This window comes from Amblyomma americanum, chromosome 8 (assembly GCF_052857255.1).
Source record: "Amblyomma americanum isolate KBUSLIRL-KWMA chromosome 8, ASM5285725v1, whole genome shotgun sequence".
Classification (NCBI taxonomy): Eukaryota; Metazoa; Arthropoda; class Arachnida; order Ixodida; family Ixodidae; genus Amblyomma; species Amblyomma americanum.
In genome coordinates this window covers 61,638,528-61,658,831 of record NC_135504.1, presented here as the reverse complement: position 1 = coordinate 61,658,831, position 20,304 = coordinate 61,638,528, and the positions used below count along the sequence as shown (strand labels likewise).

Below are 20,304 nucleotides of genomic sequence, written 5' to 3'. Positions count from 1 at the left end.
TGCTATTGTAATGTCATTCCTGATACTATGACATATATCCCAACTTGCTCTTTCAAAACACGGATGGTGAATAAGCAGATGTACAGTCTTTGTCAAAAGTCTTAGGGCTAAAGGCTTTTCGCTTCAGGCGTATAACAGCTCCATTACTGCACTATTAAAGACCGAATGTCCCTCGAAATGCTAGCAGAAGGTTTCTTCTTGCGGTGGAGAAGTTTCCTGCTTGACTCGTATTTTGAATCGTCCGCTACACTGAGCATTCTAGGAACATCCATTTTGCTGCAGCTGAACGCTGTGGCCTTAAGAATTTTGACCAATACTGTACATCACAACAGTTAAATGTGACAACGCCCAGAATCTGGTCTATTCAGGAGTGTGCAGAATTTCCTCCCTTACCAGCATTGCCCGCAAACACAGCAATCACCGCGAAGAAAACGCTACCCTCATATTTTGCTGTTCAAAACACAGTGTTTCGCCAAGACGCTAAATTTTATGCTGCACAATTGGCCCTTTTGATTTCATTCTTTACCGACCCATTTCAGAGGCCAGAAGCTGCAGTCGTTCCGATTTATGCCGTACATCTACGAAAGTGTGTAAGGTGCTGCAGAAGGCAATCCCTTGCACATATAATAAAATTAGCGAAGCTTTCATCATTCACAAATGAGCCAAAATAAACAAGGACAAACAGATACCCTCTTTTTCTTCAAGTTTAGAGCTATGAGCTTGTCCGTAAAACGAAGAGCCTACTGAACCGTTCTATATCAGCCGCTCGTATGGAATTACGGCATTATGGGGTGCATAAGATATGGAAAATATATGGAGATCCATGTTTTATCTGTGCGGAGTCCATAAGAACGGCACATAATTTGTATACGATTTCCATAGCGTTTACATGACGTCACATCGTGTCCGTAAATTTCCATACGTGCTCCCACATAATTCATTCCCGCCTCCATGTTCTCCGTACTGACTCCTTAAATTTCATATGGAAACGTACGGAATTATGGAACTAGTCGTATGTTACCATTAAGCAGGGAGAGGCGTTCGATGAACTCACCTCAAATATTGACGTCACTCGAAGGTTGTACAGAATTGGCACAACCACCTGAGTAGCAAGTGGGAAGAAAAGCAAACAAATCGAGCCGACATATGCAACGTGCCACCCATAGGCGTAATAGTGCGCAGGGAAGCCAATGAGTCCCGTCGATGAGTAGTGTGATGCCACCGAGGAAGCGGCCAGCGGGAGCATCTTCAGAGCACGGCTTCCGAGGAAAACCTCCCCCTTGGTGGCAGCGGCACCAGAAGAATATGCGTTCTTCTTAAAGGAGTAATAGAGGCCAACAAGAAGGTTTGCTGCCACAATGACTCCGAAGATTGCATATTCCAGAAACTGCACCATTCCATAAGCCCTTTACTCACTTCTTGTTGAAACGCTTCCTGACTACTAGGAGCTCACACTAGCCCAACACGCAAGCGTTGCAAAAAAGCTCACGTAAGCTACGTTCGATTGCTTGGAACTCTGGTTTTATATATTGCTCACCTCAGACACCGTAGCAAATGCATCTCTTTTTTCCCAATTAACACGAGAGAAACTTTATTCCAAAAACACGACCAATACTCAGCACTAAACTGTCTAGTGTTCGCGTCAAATGCTTAAAGCCTCTCTCTCGTAGCAGCTGCAGCTGCAGCATTGTTGTTGCCGCAGCACGTAGTGCTACTTTTGTAGTAGTTTTAGTATAGCCGCTAAGCTTAAAAATAGGAGGCGGAAATCCGCTCCACGCAGTTGCGGTTAAAGCTTTTCATGCTACAAGCTGTTCCGGATATAGCACTCCGGTAGATGGAATATACCATGATGATGTAACACGTTCATTGGTCCTATAAGAAGTTTGCCCGTCCGGAAGGGACACTCAGTGCCGGGATCGTGCAGAGGGTGGCTCCCGCTCCACCAACTTAAGTTGTTCATCCAAGTCCGTGTTGTGTAGCTCAAAGAGAATCGAGCATTCTTCACATGTTGCTGCCTGCAAGATTCCGAGGTTTTCAGCACTTTTTACTTATGTTCTAGCTTTAATCGAAAAGAAAACTAAGGGCAACACAAAGAGTAAGCAGCACCCAAAATATTTGACTTTTGTTGCAGAGAAACATTATGTCGACCTGAGTGATACTTTCTATATCCGGATGTTCATAGGCAATGTTAAATGCTTGTGGTTAATTTTCTTTCAAGCTCAGTACGCAAACTATTCACTGGATTTCAAGATTGTCAAGTCGAACGTTCGAAGCTCGAAAGGAAGGACCACTGCCGAAGGCATCCAACAAGCGGAAATATGTCAGTGCCCGAATGTCTTTGCACTTTAAATCGCTTCATAACTCATGCCAAAAACCTTGAGAAGCAACATAGCTCCATGACATTTTAGATTTTTAGCCGCGTGAGGCACAATTCCGGGTGAACGCAAATTATTTTTCATTATTTGTTTCGCCAGCATACGAACCTGCTTGCTCCCATTGGCGTGATAGAAGCTATTTTCTAAAGAAGCAGATCAGGTTCAGCAAACAATTACCTAGTGTCGGCGCGAAGACCTTAAACTGTCACTCAAGCAGCAGTTGTAATAGTGTAGGTGTCACAATATCTACAACCGTTTTTGCCCTACACTGAACGAAGCCACTGTCCCTAACATGTGCCCGCTCTCCGCTTCACGAATATGAGCCCAAAATTGATAACGCTAGAAGCTATTCCGGGTACAGCACTAAGATAGCTTTAGTAAATGCCCGTATAAAAACGAATAATGCGCTTCAATTAACGGCTTAGTCCGCTGTGTTGCCTGGTGTGTCCCAACTGATTCTCGCTAGCCTCATTAGATGCGTAATGATGCCAAGTTTACGCTACGCTCGACTCGCACTACCATAATCGGCAATTCTGGACAAAACCATGTCTGAAGAAGAAAAAGTTTATGAACGCAATTGTTTCAACGTTGCAAGATATCACCATCATAATCATCAGCCTGATTACGCCCACTGTTGGGCCTCCCCATTGTCTCTGCAACTAACCATGCCATTTTCAAGCTGCGCCCACCCAATGCCCGCAAACTTCTTAATTTCATCCGCCCAACTAACCTTCTGCCGCCCCCTGCTACTCTTACCTTGTCTTGGAATCCAATCCGTTACCCTTAAGGACGAGCGGTTATCTTGCATTCGCATTAAATGCCATGCCCAAGCCCATTAATTCCCCTTGATTTTGCTAAGGATATCATTAACCCGCGTTTGTTCCCTCACCCGTTCTGCCCACTTCCGGTCTCTTAACACTACGCCTGTCATTTTTCTTTCAATGACTCACTGCGGTGTCCTTAAGTTAAGCCGAACCCTTTGCGTTAGCCTAGTTTTCACTATAACAATTGATATATGCGCAGGTCTCCCGTCCGGAGGATTGAATTTTTTTTTTCAAAAATCGTTTTTGCTGTCGTCAAAAGCGTTCAGCATAGGTTTTCTATGGCAGTAAGTCTTAACTGCTCGATGCGAGCGATGGAAACATTATAAATGATAGAATTTGCCATATGTCCGAAGAATGGACGATTGCATTCGATATTTCTATACCAGTATCTTACAGTTTTCCATTTTTAAATTTTTTTTCCAAAGATGTTGGACATGTTGCCGCGAACATCAGTTTCAATGAAGCAGACAGTATTTGCAACCGAATTTCATTGCGAACAAAGATGAGATAAGCTTTTTGTACCAGTAAGAAACTACACACAATAAGATGACTAGAAATTTAGAGAAAGCGTGCTGTGCTGATTACGAGTATTTGCAACAAGCCCCAATCCTTGAAAATGCCTTTACAGAGATTGTTCTCGTCGAAGCCTGATATTACACGAGGATGAATAATGCGACTTTGGATTTAGAAGTGGTCTGTGTCTTCTCGTCAATTCCACTGTGTCCAAGACTTCATTTTTGTGTGCAGCCTTCGGAGTGTGTATTAGCGTTCAACCCTCACGGAGAACTCTATAGCATACCCGTCAAGGACGAATGACCTGATAATACAAGAACATTAAAAATATATTAATCTGGGACAGCACCCCAACCTTACAGTGGTGTGAAAATTTGTGCGCATCGACCATCATCAGATGAGCTTCCAGCCACGCGCTAGGCCAGCTTCATGTAGTCATTTTTCCATTAGTAATATTTAGTATTTTTTGTAGTTTTTTCCGTCATGAGCATTAGACCAAACAATTCTGGACGAAGGCATTTCTCAACTGAAAGAGTCTATGAATGCAATTTTTCATATATTGAAAGATTTAAGTATAACAATTCATATATCTGTACATCTTCCTTAAACTGGTTTGCATTTTTGGGCTATTAAAGTTTCTGCGATTGTCAAAAGCGTTCGCCTTTGGTTTTATACGGAGGTCTTTACTGCTCCATGCGAGCGATAGAGAAATACTAAAAGAAGTATCTTGCTAAACATCGGAAGATGAGACCGCCACCTTCAGTATTTCCATAACAGTACCTCACAGCTTCCTAATATTCAAAATTTTTATTCAAAAATCTTGGACGTATTTAAAACAGCAGCCAATGGCAGGGCGCTTATCCGACAAAGCGTGACACTTCGGTTTACTACTTCATACATAGTTTCCCTCGGGAGTTACTAATTTTGTACATGCCTCTAAAAATTAGCCGCTCGTGTTTTCAGTTCGAAAAAAAACTGAAAATATTTTTTCTGAATAACCAGATGAACCAGAACAGACTAAACCATACATACGTGAATGGTTCGAGATTGTTTTGATTGAGTGGCAGATGTCGTATCCAGGAAAAGCCGGCGATAGTGAAGACCTGGACAGCTTCGGGCGAGCTTTGCTTCAGCATATGGTAAACTAGGCTTATCGCTCTCATTTATAAGACAAACAGGAGGAGAACATTACCTCACGAATTCAGTGCCTCTGGCAATGACATTGGTTGCGGGACCATCATCAGTGTTCCTGTAAACTTGGGAACATAAAAGAAAAAGCGAAACGTATGTTGCGAGATTCGATGACGATGACGATGAATGTTTATGGCGCAAGGGCATCTGTGGCGAAAGAGCGCCGTGGCACAAGTTTTTTTCTTCTGCTCTATGTGGAGTCAAAGACCCATTTCTCAAGCATTCCACCCTAAATAAGCCGAGCACCAGGACAGGAGAAGCTTGTACCCATTGTATCACCGGTGGGTACCAGGCGGCAATGCGGATCGAACCCGGCACCGTCCGCATGCGAGGCGGATGCTCAAACTAGGCCACAGCTGCGCTGTTGCGAGAGTCGTTAGTGAAACGCTGAGCATATTGCTAATATTTGCTGGTAGGTGGTTCCTCTTAAACATTGCGAGGTTCACTGCGAGACTCGTTCTTGAAACGCTGAGCATGTTGTTAATAGTTGGTGGCAGGTGGTTTCTCTTAAGCATCGATGACACGTATGCCGAAGAGCGCGATAAGGGAAGGCCAGAATCGGCGGCTGCTTGCAGCTGTAGGAACAACCTAGAGCACAATTGACAGCCCTAACCTCAATTTAAGTGTTAGCGCAGCTGCTCAATAAGACAAAAAAATTTAAGCGATATTTTTTGCCTCAGTGCATAAAGTTGGCAAGTACTATGTACTGATGGTTCAAAAGTAAAATATCGTTAAATGAATGAAAACAGCTTGACCGATCTAATAAAGTCTAAGAGTTAATGATGAGAGAGAGAGAGGGGGTTTATTGATAGGAAAGGCAGAGACATTGGCCTGAAAAATAAATATCTGGCCTGCTACTCTGCTCTGGGGGACGGGAAGAGGAGATAAAAGAAGGTCACGATGGGTGACGATGATGATGGGAGGAGGCAGATGGTGTATGACGAAAGGTTATTCGTCGAGATCCGCTGCTGGCTGGTGCCCGATTCTCGTCGGCTTCAGCGCCATGGAAACCCGCAGTAGGTGGTGGATGTCGACCTCCGGTCTCATGGATTTGCGGACTGAACACCAGGAGCAGTAATCTGTCTTGAAATTGAGGCCGCTTTCGAGTTTTGGCAGCACTCACCGCAGCCCCGACCTGTACACTCTTAAGCGCAGCCTCCTCTGCAAGCGTGAGACCGCAGAGGAAGTTTACCGCTCACGGATGGATGAGGCCACCTCTGGGGTGGTGGAGGCGCTCCTTTCTTTTTAAGAGGAGTGTGTCATTGTCCAGATTTATGAGCAGAGGCAATGACGAGGTTGGTGTCGCTTGGCGTGTCGCAGGATCGATGCCAACCTCATCACTATCTCGGCCCCTAAATCTGGATGATGCTTCAGCTTTCATCGCTCGCATGTATCTATGGCTTCGCTTCAGCTCACGAACCGCCTCTGAAAACCAGTACCTGCCCAGTACCTGTGATGAATTTTGAAGGTATTTTGAAGTTCTGCGATATCATTAGCTTCTCAACAGCACCGCCGCGGTGGCTCAGTGACTAATGCGCTCCACTACTGCGCCCAACGACACGGGTTCGATCCCGGCCGCGGCGGCTCCATATCGGCGGAGGCAACACGCAAGTAACCCTTGTGCTGAGCGATGGCAGTGCGAGTCAAAGTAGTGGAAACTAACCCAGAGCCCTTTTCAAAGGCGCCCCTCATAACTTATGTTGCTCTCGGATGTTTAGCCACACATACCATGAAATACCATACCATACAATACCACACCGTACCATACCGCACCATGTTCTGTCAACAATCCCTACCGTGACTCTAATTGTAAGGAAGAGAGCAGGAAAGTGAGCAGTGAAGCGTGGGGATAGCGATTCTAGGCGCACGCATGTGTTCCTGAGGCTGGTGATTGGTTAAGGAACTTTATTCCGCTTTCATTTCAAAAGTGTTTTTTTTTTACTATGGGTGGTTCTCGCCTCCTTCCATAAGCGTGATTCCGCAATAGATGCTGCTTCAATTTGGCCGATTTTGGATGGAGATTAAACACAATAGGTGGCCACGTCCAGTGGCGTAGCCAGAAATTTTGTACGACGGAGGCTCATGTTGCAGCGCGGCCGCCTACCTATAGAATTTGTAGAGGGATCAAATACATTAATCATAATTCCACTACTATTGCCAATACTATTGCGTATTAGATGCTGCACACCAATTCTTGAGCGCTACGCACTCTCAAGACAAGTAAAATACGCATTTTTCATAAAAGAATATATTTGTGTGTCCCAAAAACTGTGGCAGAAATAACTTATATCAATGCTTCCATCTTATTTGTCTGGTAAGTAAGTAAAAAAAAATGTCTCAAGAATTTTAGAACTATATCAATTGGAAACCAGCAAAGTAGTGCATGTCCCTGATGTGAATAATCAAGTTGAGGACAAATATTTTAACGAATCTTTGTCATCCAAGAACCTTGTTTAAATTTTTGTACGTATGCAATGGCCAGTAAAATATCTCAGTGAGGCTGTCCTGTGTTCCAGTACATGGGCGCAGCTGTGATCGGTCGAGTATACTAATTGCATCGGAATTATAGTCGCAACAGAGAGCACATATGAAAAGCAGGAGTTCTGCAAAATATACATTAAAATTCGAAGATACAATGGAATATCACATGTGCGAAGATACAGCTTGAGAAAGGGCAAAGAAAAAAGCGTTGCTGGAAACAAATTTCACGGCATGCATACACAAAACATGGGAAGAAGATATTTAAATATATCTATTTCCTCTAATAAATCTATACACCTACATTAAAGTTGCTCTATATAATATGTCAAACGAGCCAAATAAACATGTTGCGCACTCAGCGATATTAAACTTTATGCAAAGAAAGACAGACTGTCCTGCAAGAATAAAACTATGATCGCAGAAATCGTGATATGCATTTGGGCCATGGATGCTGCGGTCGCAACAGCATCATATGGATAGAATAATAGAGGAAGAATCCAGAAATCAATAAGAGACTGTGTATTTTAGCTGCCTGCAAAGAGGCAACAATCTTTGGTCTGGCAACAAGGGTATTGGTCTGGTTCAAAAAAGATATAAATGCAGGTACCTAAAAAAGGAAATAAAAGAACAAACGAAAGCCAGAGATGATGCAACAAGTTGAACTACCCACTATCCGAGAGTGTTTGGAAACGTCGTGTGGGCCGGGCTTTCAATGAAAAAGGTCGGTCAAATTGGTTTTTAATGTCCTCGTAATTTTCGCATTTGCAGGATAACTTTGATCATCATGTTAACTGTTACAATAAACGGCAAAATTTTCTGCAGTTTTAAAGGCTAATGAATAGTCATACGTTTTCCTAATTACGCGTTTATGGACCTGAAAGACCAGAGCTCTTTACTTGCAATGGTTTCGCTGCTTCGTTATGTAGAGGGCAAAGTTTGTGAGAAATTTATATCTATAAAGTTTCGGAATTGAAATCCATGTGCTCCGTAGAGTCCGCGGTCGCCGCGAGGAGCCGCAACGAGCCTGCTCGTCGTCGTCGCCGAAATGTCTTTTCGAGCGTGAAAAAGACATTGAAGAAAAAAATCCAGCATGACTTACAGCGCCGGCGGTTGTCTTGGTCGGCGGTGCATAACAGTACGAAAAAAATTTCGAGGGGGGCTGAAGCCCCCTAGGCCACCCCCCTGGTTACACCCCTGGCCATGGGCTATATGCAATGACGATTAACCAAGATCACGAGGTGATCGAAATTATTCCCAAGCCGTCCACTACAGCGTTTCTTCCCGGCTTCTTTCTTTCGCCACCTCTTCCAATCTCCTCCTCACGGCGTGATTTAGGTGTCCACAGAGAATTGAGATAATAACTGCGCTCTTCCCGGGTTCGAACCCGACAGCGGCGGCTGCGTTCTTATGGAGGCAAAACGCTAAGGCGCCCGTGTGCTGTGCGATGTCAGTGCACGCTAAAGATCCCCAGGTGGTCGAAATTGTTCCGGAGCCCCCACTAAGGCACCTCTTCCTTCCTTTCTTCTTCCACTCGCTCATTTATACCTTTCCTTACGGCGCGGTTCAGGTGTCCACCGATATATGAGACAGATACTGCGTCATTTCTTTTATGGTTTATGGGGGATTTAACGTCCCAAAGCGACTCAGGCTATGAGGGACGCCGTAGTGAAGGGCTCCGGAAATTTCGACCACCTGGGGTTCTTTTACGTGCACTGACATCGCACAGCACACGGGCATTTCTTTTCCCCCAAACCAATTATTATTATTATTATTATTATTATTATTATTATTATTATTATTATTATTAACTGCGTCCTTCCCCTTCGTCCAAGCTAATTTTCCTTTTCGTTCCGCCGGAGCCAAGAACGCGTGATGAGAAGTAAGAACGGTTTTAAACGCTATTCGCAAACGCTAGTTAACAAGATGCTTGCATTTAAAAAGGGAAAAAGTAAAAATTGGATTTTGGGGAAATGAAATGAACCAGTATCTCACATATCGGCGGACACCTGAACCGAGCCGTAAGGCACCGGAATAATTTCGACCAGCTGGGTATCTCTGTACGATGTCAGTGCACGCTAAAAATCACCAAAGGGTCGAAATTATTCCGGAGCCCTCCACTACAGCACCTCTTTCTTCTTTCACTCCCTCCTTTATCTCTTCCCTCACGGCGCGGTTCAGGTGTCCAACGATATATGAGACAGATGTTGCGCCATTTCCTTTCCCCCAAAATCAATTATCTTTAACATGCACTGACATCGCACAGCACATGGGCGCCTTAGAGTTTCACCTCCATAGAAGCGCGGCCGCAGCGGTCGGGTTCGAGCCCGGGAACTCCGGATCAGTAGCCGAGCGCCCTAACCACTCGGCCACCACGACGGGTTTAAAAATTGGGGGGGGGGGGGCGCAACCACAAAAACGATGCCGGTAGAATTAAGGGCGAAATTTCTTGGCACGCTCCCCAGAGTCGAGTGGCGCGAAAGGGTCTTCAACTCAGCGCCTGCACTTTTCTAAGATCATAACGCCTACATCGCAACCCTCCCATAATACAAACACAACCATCGTAGCACCATACGCGGAGTTACCTTACAAAGCGATAGCATTGCAGCGGATGTTCGAAGGCAACGCCTCCGCTTCGTCACAGGTCACAGCACCAAGCGCCAACATCGGTAAGATGCAGCTGCGAAACCCGCTTCAGCAACCACACCCTCCTGGAGTGCCTCCTTGGCCTCGTACCAGTGCGGGGATAAAGTGACCATGTGGAAGAAGCACATTCCATCCTCAGCGACTAAAACGAAGCTGCCCAATACAGTACTCTTCCTCTCTATCAGATCTTAAATTTACATATGCATGTACATATATTAATTTAAACAGACCGTCTACATGAAAAAAATATTGGAGGGGTACTTAAGCTCCTTTATAAGTGTGGCGCAACAGCGTAATGGGTTAATTCCCAAATATGCTGGACGTCATTCTCCACTTTACATTTATAGATCCCTGGGAGACCTCATACCACTCCTGGCGCAGTGGTGAAGCTGTTAAGTGGTGCGCCACTGCCCTGCGATGGAAGGTACACCCAGCGTTGGGCATTGGGCGGCCAAGGTTGCTCTTCCCGAGCCACCAATCTTTAATTTAACTGCCACCTGCCACGGTAGGCAATTTGCTCACTATCCGGAGACCAGGTTGTTATGGAGCCTCAAGATCAAGTGGCGTCGCTGGCCCACCTGCCTCTCATGTTGCTATCCAGGCACCACCTGCCCGAGTCATGCTCGTAATTTTCCTCTCACAAGGCCGATGCCCGATTTGCTGCGTCAGGGGGCCTTTAACAATATCCTGTTAAAACCCAGAAATCAACCAAAGGAGCTGATATAAAACACATTACCCTTTGCAGCAATCGTACTGCCACTTTTTTGCGTCCTAATCGTTTTTGTTTTTTTGTACAGTGATCAACATGGCTGCTGAGCGTTTTCAACGAAAGAAAAGAAAAGGAATTCTTGCTCGCGATCCTCACAGATCGGAAGAGGAAAAAGAATAACGGAGGTGTCCTCGGGCTGCAACACCGGTGAGTACTCTGAGAAATTCCCATTTTTTCTCCCTTTTTAAAATATTGCTCATCAGATCCAACTTAAGAGCAGATTTCCTAGGGCCGCTTATTACCTTTACCCGTCATATTCGGCTAACTACAGCTTTCCAGAACTATTAGGGTGCGAGGAATGCTCGGCGTGTACTGCGACGGGCGCTAAGCGAACCTGACAGTCATCCGAGTAGGTGAATGGCATGAAGCGAACTAAGGAAAGCCGCAAATGTTTACTGATAAAATCCACGTTTACTCGAGTTGACCCCTTCGTCTTGTGAATTTTGGAATAGCCAGAAAAAAACTTCAATTAGAATATGGCTGCACTTTATCTTCAATTGGTTCCAGTTGTGATTTTGGAAGTTACATTTGTTCATTAAGACTGGACATTCTGCAAGGAAGAGCTACAGGATTAAACAAGGGTTAATTTCTCAAAGGAAGTACCCGTACGTGAAGTCCTTTTTCATTTTGTATTAGCACTGGTTGAAATCTTTTGCGCTCTTGCGTAACGCAGCCTTTGTGGTCTTTGCTTAGTGCAGCAAAGTAATTGCACCTCGCAATTAAACTGCGCTCAGAACTTTTGCGTTGGGATGGCCAACGCTGCAGCAATAGCTAATAATAACTTCAGTGCCCTCACTGCATCGAAGGCATACTGCTGTCAACTCCACCCGATTTCATTCTTTGCAACTATCTCGATTTTGCGGTTCTCTCTTTTGCCTTTCGTTAGGTAGCAGCAAACGTATTGGTCGCTGATGAAACTTGGAGTTGAAGCTGCCATATTTTTTCCACTTTATTCAAAAGCCTTGATGATAACGAGAGGATAACTATTCATGGAATGCAAGTGGATGGCGCAGTGGCGTATAGCCTCAAATATTCACGCTCCAAAAAGTATATCATATGTTATCGTAGTTTCCTTCAGAATAGGAGCCGTTGTAGCGTTGTTTGCACGTCATTTTAGGGTGTGTTCTAGCTGAAAACTGTTCTTTTTTTATTTCAAGTTGCCGATTTCTTAGATCTTAGGCAATCAGTAGACTTCAGCAAATTTTTTTTTGTTTTTTTTTTCTGTGCCGCTTTGCAAACGAAAAAGCGCGCCTCTACCCGGTGCCTTTCCCATCGCAATACGGAGTAAAAAAGTAAGCTCGTATGGGCATCGTACTGCAGAAAGAACCCTTACTGCACTCTTGTTGTTGCTGTCACTTTTTTAAGAGTGAATTGAGTACAACACTCTATTTCATACGCTCGTGCACCGTACAAAAAAGCAGAGTTGCAATGGCATTCCATATCAACGAGGCGCAAGGGTGCTTGGATGTTTCAAGACTGCTTGAATAGCTTTTGAGCTCTTTATTAAGTAGACAGTCGGGGAGAAATGTCTCTGGACCAGGCATTCGAGAAAAACGAAGCTGACAGCTCTACTATTAGTCGGTGGCTGGAGACCAGACTTGTGGAGATGAAAGAACAAAGTTGAGTTTCATCTCTACAAGTGTGGTCGCCCAGCCTCCGGCTAATAAGCAGAGCTAGCGGCTTTGTTTGAGGGACACGTGGTCCAGAGACTTTTCTCCCCAACTGTAAACTCAATATCATGCTCCAGTCTGAGCTCTCTATTAAAGGGTAATTCCAATTTGAGGCGTGTAGCTACGATTGCGGTTTACACCAGAGTTTAAGAATTAAGTTAACTGTTGTAGCACAACTACCAAGCATCACTGACTAATGGGAGTCGCCTAAATGCGGCATATAAATGCGGGGAATGCAAGCGTGCAGTGTGTCAGTGTAGAAGCGCTGTGCAGTCTAAGTGTACACAACGCCGATCTCTGAGCTCTTCCTTAACAGTGATCACAGAGTCCAGTTATGTCTTGACGTCACGAACTTGAATCAAGTGGCAAAGAAAAAAACTGTTCAGTTTTTAGGTTAGAATTTTGTCGCAAACGAATGTGCACTTTGCTGCTGAACTGAGCATTTACACTCTTTGTCAAAAATGTACAGCCCAAGAGATTTTCTTCTAAGCTCTGTAGCGGGGCTCTTAAGCATATTTGACAGTCCTAAGCTTGGTAGTGTTGAGGACTTAAGTTCCTCGCTGCCTTCGCGAGAGTGGGTCCCTGCGTATGGAAGAGGAGCCGTATTGCAGGGCTCAGAAGCAGACCCCTTGGGCAGTATACATTTTACAAAGACTGTACATATCTACAGAGAGCACCGCACAATATTTTTTCTATGGACGAAATTGAACGGAGTTGCGGCCAGGTATCTTTGAACGTCCATAAAGAGCCGTAAAAACTGCTAACTTTCTCATTGCGCTAGGGTAGGTTCCTGCTTGCTGAACCCCTGACTCTTCGTCGCTAACCGTAACCCTGATCTCGGAGTCCGGCCAGAAGCAAGAGCCAGATGCACACGAGGCCCCGGACGTCCTTGTGATGCAACCGAAGAACATAGCCTCATTCCTGTGGCGCACCATCTACATCCAGGCGGTGCGTCGTCATTACGTGTACACCGCGCTCGAGCTGCTCTACGTGGCATTATTATCGCGGAACTTCTATCGAGACACAGCACCTGCACCCCTGAACGCGGAGCCCGACGAGCGGCCAGCCGAAGATGTCCTCATGCCACATCCGCCGGCGTTGGTGTTGTTCGGCCCCAACACTAGCTACAACGAGAGGCTACTGCGAAGCATGGTCGCTGACCTCAAGGCGCTGCAGCCCAAACCGGGACATCCTCCGGAAAATCCTTCAGGTACGGCACTTCTGGCGAGTTGGACCATGACTTTCACAGCTTCGTACTGGACAGCACGTCCTCCCTTATCTAGTGTTTCTGTCCCGGTCCCTACTTCTCCGCACGACCACGGTCGCTTACGGGTCAATAGCATGACATGTGAAAATTGCAAATATCTTCCATTGGAACGCGAGTCTGGAAATTTTTGCGTCCAGGATTTTTACTGGGTATTTCTAGTCTACCTATCCTATTACATGGCACTTAGAGGCTCGGAAGAGAGTGGCTCAGAGGACAGATTAGATAACGGTGTTGAAAACTTCACGTGCATTGTTCTCTCGTGATGGAACGGAAAGGCGGAACACAATGGCTATGGTGCTTGGCTGCTGACCCAAAAGACGCGGGTTCGATCCCGGCCGCTCTGGTCGCATTTCGATGGAGGAGGAATGCTAGAGGCCGGCGTGCTGTGCGATGTCAGTGCTCGTTAAAGAACCCCAGATGGTCGAAATTATTCCGGAGCCCTCCACTACGGCGTCCGTCATAGCCTGAGTCAGCTTGAGACGTTAAGCCCCATAAAACCAAACCAAAACAGAAAGGCGATAAGTCAGCGTTAGAACATTATTATAAAGGACACGGCTGCCGAAAATTGAGAATTTTTCACGAGAAAATAGAAAGTGGCGGCATTCTTGTTTAAGCATTACAAAAGGCGAAAGTTGATAATTTTCTAAGCACATGCACTGACATACGGTGACGGTGACCACACGGCCAAAAAGTTTCACGAAGTGGAATCCGAAAAGAGAAAAGTAATAAACGCCGTACTATACACTTAAGGGAGACTTCAATGCGAAGGTAGTAATGAAGCAGGCAGGAAAGAAGGTCATGTGAAGTTGAGGGACAGTTACGGTTTAACGAGGCCGAATAATCTTTGGATTTTCGAGAAAAGTAAAATTAAAGGATCAACTTTGGTTAAATTAGGCTTAAATGGAAAAGTGAACGCAGATGAGTTTTCAGCGAATTTCAAGATTTAGCAGAGAAATCAGGGCACATTGTAGGCCAGCAACATTTCTTTGCTGTTGAAGATTGCAGCCAAGGCAAGGCAAAACCCGACCCCCAGCACAGAAAAAGCCAGGGAACAGCGCAATCGAAGCGCCCGAGCCCGTACGCCGGTATGGATGAAATGATTCACTGCCATCTCACGGGTGTGCGTACACTCCGCTGATGTGGCTGATAATTTTATTTTGTCATGTCGGCATTTTTGTGTCGAGCGTGAGACGCTCCTGGAAAGCCTGAGGCGATTAAACGTGCCCTTAGACTAATATGTGTACCCTGAGGGCTCCCGACTTGAGCGGCGATCAATGTCACAATTGCTGTTCAAATTTTCAGAGGACACTGGCTTTGAGGAATATTGGTAGAGACGCAATAATTTAAATCGGTGACTCAAGCGAGGCATTTGCTGACAAGCCACAGTAAGGCTAATCCCTCCGGTACATTCACACCACCACCATGCATCATCGATACTACTGTAATGCGACCGCTGCTACATATGCTACTTGTTAAACGTTCCATATGGCTTAGCTTTTCAATATAGCCGTGCAAAATGCACCTGGAAAATGTACGGCTACCGGCACTGAGCACTACCTTGCCAGCTTGCTTCCAACCGCATGTTCGCACTCTTGTGTGATGTTCATGTTTAATGAGAGGAAAGATTGAGAGGTGTACAGACGGTAACTGATCCGTGGAAGAGCATCAACAAAGGGAAAAGATGGTGCTTCCATTTCGTACTTCCCATAACACTTCCCTAAGCATTGCCTTTTTGCGCACCTCTCTGCGGAAAACGCGTCCGCTGTACTGTTCCTGGCGTCCTGTTTCCCTCAGCTCCACTGCATCAGCATTATGCGATGTGCTGTGCCAGATACCTTAATGCCATTGTGGCGGCTCTCACATTTTGCTGACGAAATTACCTTGCATTTCGAACTCAAATGCATTTTTTCTCCAGTTCAAAATTTTCTTGCATTTCGGAAATTACTTTTTCTCCAGATCAAACTTGTCGTGCATTTCCAATTGAAAAGCACGGTTTCTCCAGCTCAAAATAATGTTGCATTTAGAACTTAAATCTACTTTTTCTCCAACTCAAAATTATCTTGCATTTTGAACTGAAATGAAATTTTTCTCCAGCTCAAAAAGGTGGGCTGTCAATGAATACAGTAGATCGGCTTGTTTGGGCGTAAATACGGCGGTCATGCTGACGTTATGCTAGTCTCGGTCGTAAAACTGACGCACGAATTCTGAGTTTATGGCAGTCATTTGTGTGCTTCTTTCCACTGGTTTCGTTGAAAAATGAGTTATTTGGTATAGCTTGCGCATATAATCGTGATTTTTCCTTTCAGAAGCAGTTTTAATCCGTGATGGCTGCCACCTTTTATTAGCGGTCATCCTTTCTTCAAATACATGTTCTAGCGCGTCAAATGCTAATAATGTCGTATTTGTATTTTCTCATAACAAGGATATTTCACAGTAAGTCCTTTTCGTTAGCCGCCCAGAAGACCACGTCTTGGAAAATATGTTTTGAAAGGTGCTATAGAAAGCCCTCTTTAGGTGTGGCACTGCGACCGCAGTCCTCCATTGCAAAGTGTTACAATATCAGTCAAAAAGATAGTCAAGACAGGTTGCACGAGCACTCCGATATTTTTCACTGAATGGTCACAAAACGCATTCGGAAGGCCGTACTGCGCACAGCACAGGTGATAACCTAATGCGCACTTACATTACCGCCTGATATTCTGGCGATACTACAACGCCCTGAAACTCGGGCACGGAACTTCAGCCCGTCATTGAGAAGAAAAACCTTGAATCAGAACGGCGTCACTGACTGAAAAATATGCAAAAAAAACAAAAGCAATATTCAATAGTCTGGGAAAGGGAAATGTTCGAGGCAGCAGGGGCGCACTGGAGGCCGGGATATAGCAAAGGCGTCATTGAGGGTCTGCGGGCTGCACTGGGAGAACAGCGTTTCTACAGACGATGGCTTCTAAACATCGTCTCCCAGGCTTCTCTACTATCAATATTTTTGCCCGCCCCGAGAGAATTTGGGTGGCCCCACTCACGACGTCGTTTAAGCGCACCACATTAACTGGTTCTAGGCAGGGACGTCACAAGTGGCACCTCAGTGATCTTATGCGCACTCTGCCAAGAAGATAATGCATAAACAGCACCATATTTTCTACCGCAACCAGTGGCAATGAATCTCACGTTACATAGTGGTAGCCGTCGGTTCAGAGCTCATTTTGCTTTGCAATTCCGAGTGTACCTTGTGAGGAAAAGTTGCTACTACTGCGCAGGCGCAACGGACGAGGACACGCTTTTCTTGGCCGCGAATCACACGGATGAGTTCCTCACCAACTGCTCTCGCGAGGGAGACACTTCCGGAAAGCCCGACGCGATCTCACAAAAGCCAGCCGCAAAGCTTTGCGTGGCCTTCGACCAGGAGACCGGTACGCAACCTCCAAGCGTCAGATACACGCTGTTCATGCCAACGACCCCCGGCACGACTGGCAAGATGCTCCGGTTGTTTCCCCTGGGCGGAAGTGAATCACTGGACCCAAGGCTCGGTAAGTGCGTGGCGTGGGAGCAGCGGAAGCATCTGCCGGACAGAACACTCCCTGGCCCGATGCCGCAAAGCCTGATGCCGCAGGCCTCTGGCTTTTACCAACTGAACCGAGGGTATGAGTCTGCCCTTAGCTTCAGGGCTTGTCATGTTCTCCCAACTACGCCCACTTCAAGACAAAGGCTTCTTTCCCTGATATCAACTCAACTCTACCTTTTGCAGCTGTGTCTACCTTCTTACCGCGCATCCTCGATCCGCGCATCCGCGCATACTCGAGCATCTGCCGCCACTCGCTACACTTGCCTTCCCACGGAATCGGCTCCGTTACCCTAATTCACCATCCATTATCTACTCTAGGCACAAGATGCCCGTTTCATGTCCATATCTTCTTGAGCTAGGCTAAGATATAATTATCTCACGTTTGCTTCCTGAACGAGGCCGCTTTCCTCTTGCCTGTCATTGTCGCACTTTTCACGCCTGACGGCCTACTCTCTATAAGCCCCCTCCCCCCCCCCCCCCCCCCCCCCCCCGCCGCAGCAACTATCCGGCGAACCTATCCCCGATGCTGCCATAGGCCTCTTGTAATAGGGCAATGAGCGAAAGTCGTAGTCCAAAGATGACGCCGGGCTAAACCTCGCTGCTAAACAAGACGGCGGATTGCTCCTGATGACCTTGGTTCCTAACACATAGTGTAATGCAACACAGGAACTCTAGAAAGCTTTTACGATGTCACCGCGGTATGCGATGGCAAAAGGACAGCTCTGTGTCAGAGGCTGGATGCAACCAGACGATTTGTGTTGCAGTGGCCTGTCCAGCGTTCAGACACGGCACAAGCTACAGCTGTGAATTTCTATGCACATCGCGTAATACCATAGTTGCCGGAGGCATGTTGCACGTTACACTTATCCCGACTTTAATAGAGACATGCTTCGGCATTGCGTCTGTGGAGTCAAAAGGCTCGAAGATAACCGCGCAAGCGCATCCTCAATCGCGGCTTCCTTCTGCCATTTCACCCGCTCCTTCTCTCTTTGAGGACCGTAGTGCAGGCCTACGTGACCTCGATATCGGGAGTTGATGGACCATATACTGATAAAGCCCAGAATATTCCGATCAAAACATTAGCCGTTAACTGCGTGGCATCTCGCTTTCTGAAGCAGATGCCAGACCACCGCGGGAAGGCGTACAACCAAGATGCTAAACACGTATAGAGAGCGCGATCAGTCCACAACGACAGGGGTTAACTCGAAATGACCAGCGCGGAAACAGATGAAGAGAAGAGAAGACGAAACACTGACGTCAGGCAGCGCCCGTCCAGTCGTTAGTGTTTTTTCTTCTCTTGTCTTAATCTGTTTCCGCGCTGGTCATTTCGAATCATGTCCCAGCAACTCGCCCAGTCGGCAATTTTAACACGGGTTGGCGTGTTCCCTTTGGCAATACTCGGAACTGCTAGCCGAACTCGGGGACTAATTAACAACCAGTGTTTGTTAGCGCATATTCGCGGCCTGTGAAACCGATTGACCTGTTCCCCGAGGAGCTTTATCCCGTTCCATGAAACGAAATGAGTTTCTTCGACACTCGCATCTTCGTTTAAAAGTCGTCTTGACCGCCTTAAATATCGTGTTCCACAAATTCTTAATTTTCATGTTTTGCTTCTTAAACGGCTGTTAAATTTCTCCAATTCACATGCTATTTGTGAATGGCGCCTTTTGCTTTGCAGAAGAGGCAACCAAGCTTCAGTACGCCATTGATCGGACTCACCTGAAGATGCAGCATGAAGCATTCAGTTCTCAAGAAAAGAAACTAAATGTGAGTGAGGAACGCAGAACTAAATTTCTTTCTCTGTGATTTATGCATCTGCGGGAGCCGATTTTCTTCTGGAATGACTCTTGGCAATGAGATAAGTCCGCCCGCATCGAGGTTTTTTAAAAGATCTATTGCCACCTAAGACTCATAGGTTGCAGAAATTGCTAGTGTGAATTTACTACGCGATTGCAAAGCTACAGAATCTTACTGTAATTTGCGACCTGGGAGTGAAATTCGGATATAACGAATTTGAGGCACGTATATAACGAAGGTGCAAGTTAATAATCATCTTTAATAATAAGGTGAAGCATAGTCGAAAGCATAGGTCAAAACAACTTTGATAACGCTCTTCACCCACCGCGGTGGCTCAGTGGTTAGGGCGCTCGACTACTGATCCGGAGTACCCGGGATCGAGCCCGACCGCGGCGGCTGCGTTTTTATGGAGGCAAAACGCTAAAGCGCCCGTGTGCTGTGCGATGTTAGTACACGTTAAAGATCCCCAGGTGTTCGAAATTATTCCGGAGCCCTCCACTACGGCACCTCTTTCTTCCTTTCTTCTTTCACTCCCTCCTTTATCCCTTCCCTTACGGCGCGGTTCAGGTGTCCCTTGATATATAAGACAGATACTGCGCCATTTCTTTTCCCCAAAAACCAATTATTATTATTATTATTACTATTATTATTATTATTATTATTATTATTATTATTATTATTATTAATATTATTATTATTATTATTATTATTATTATTATTATTATTATTATTATAACGCTCTTCATTTTACTTCGCATTCGCAAATGATTCTTTAAATTTTTCCTTCGCAGATGACAATCCAGGCAATGCCGTACTGGGTTTTCTCCGGCTTCGACACAAGCTACCGGCCTTCCCTCTTTTATGATATATTCTTTGCTTTTCTAATACCCCTCGTGCGCCGAATAAATGCCATAGAACAGGAGTTCAGCTCTGGACTCGCGGTGAGTACAGAGCAAGGCATCGTTTACGACTCTGAAGTATGCCCCGAGAGGAATAGCATCTACAGTGTGGTTTCTGGCGCGCAAGTACTGTGAAAGGCGGTCTCTAATTGTGCGAATAGGCTAACACCTTTTCAAGATTCAGGCAAAAAAAACCTTTCCAGATCAGCTCCCGAACAAAGGTAACTTCAGACAGAGCGCCTTTCTGCAACTAAGCAAGAAAGAGAGAAATGGCGGTTAACTGTAGCGGTGGCAGGTGCCACCGTGATTGATA

General features: G+C 45.7%; 2 protein-coding genes across 2 annotated transcripts in view; one reads left to right on the top strand and one right to left on the bottom strand.

The window, feature by feature from the left end:
• Window positions 1-1,396, bottom strand: part of LOC144102428 (sodium-coupled monocarboxylate transporter 2-like) — a 39,849-nt gene extending 38,453 nt beyond the window's left edge. Inside the window, exon 1 of the mRNA XM_077635706.1 lies at window positions 1,055-1,396. Coding sequence (XP_077491832.1) covers window positions 1,055-1,396 — 342 coding nt within the window. The remainder of the gene's footprint in view (window positions 1-1,054) is intronic.
• Window positions 1,397-13,276: 11,880 nt separating this feature from the next.
• On the top strand, window positions 13,277-19,101 carry LOC144102427 (uncharacterized). Its single transcript, XM_077635705.1, has 3 exons — window positions 13,277-13,676; window positions 16,991-17,260; window positions 18,974-19,101. The coding sequence occupies exons 1-3, from the start codon at window positions 13,361-13,363 to the stop codon at window positions 19,099-19,101; spliced, it is 714 nt and encodes a 237-aa protein (XP_077491831.1). The 5' UTR covers window positions 13,277-13,360.
• The last annotated feature ends 1,203 nt before the right edge of the window (window positions 19,102-20,304 follow it).

What these genes read in the sequence shown, in the direction of transcription:
- LOC144102427 (XM_077635705.1), top strand. Translation starts at nt 13,361, where the DNA reads ATGCAACCGAAGAACATAGCCTCATTCCTGTGGCGCACCATCTACATC. An exon ending in TCCTCCGGAAAATCCTTCAG is followed by an intron (nt 13,677 to 16,990) that starts GTACGGCACTTC and finishes ACTACTGCGCAG; the next exon opens with GCGCAACGGACGAGGACACG. An exon ending in ATCACTGGACCCAAGGCTCG is followed by an intron (nt 17,261 to 18,973) that starts GTAAGTGCGTGG and finishes TTTGCTTTGCAG; the next exon opens with AAGAGGCAACCAAGCTTCAG.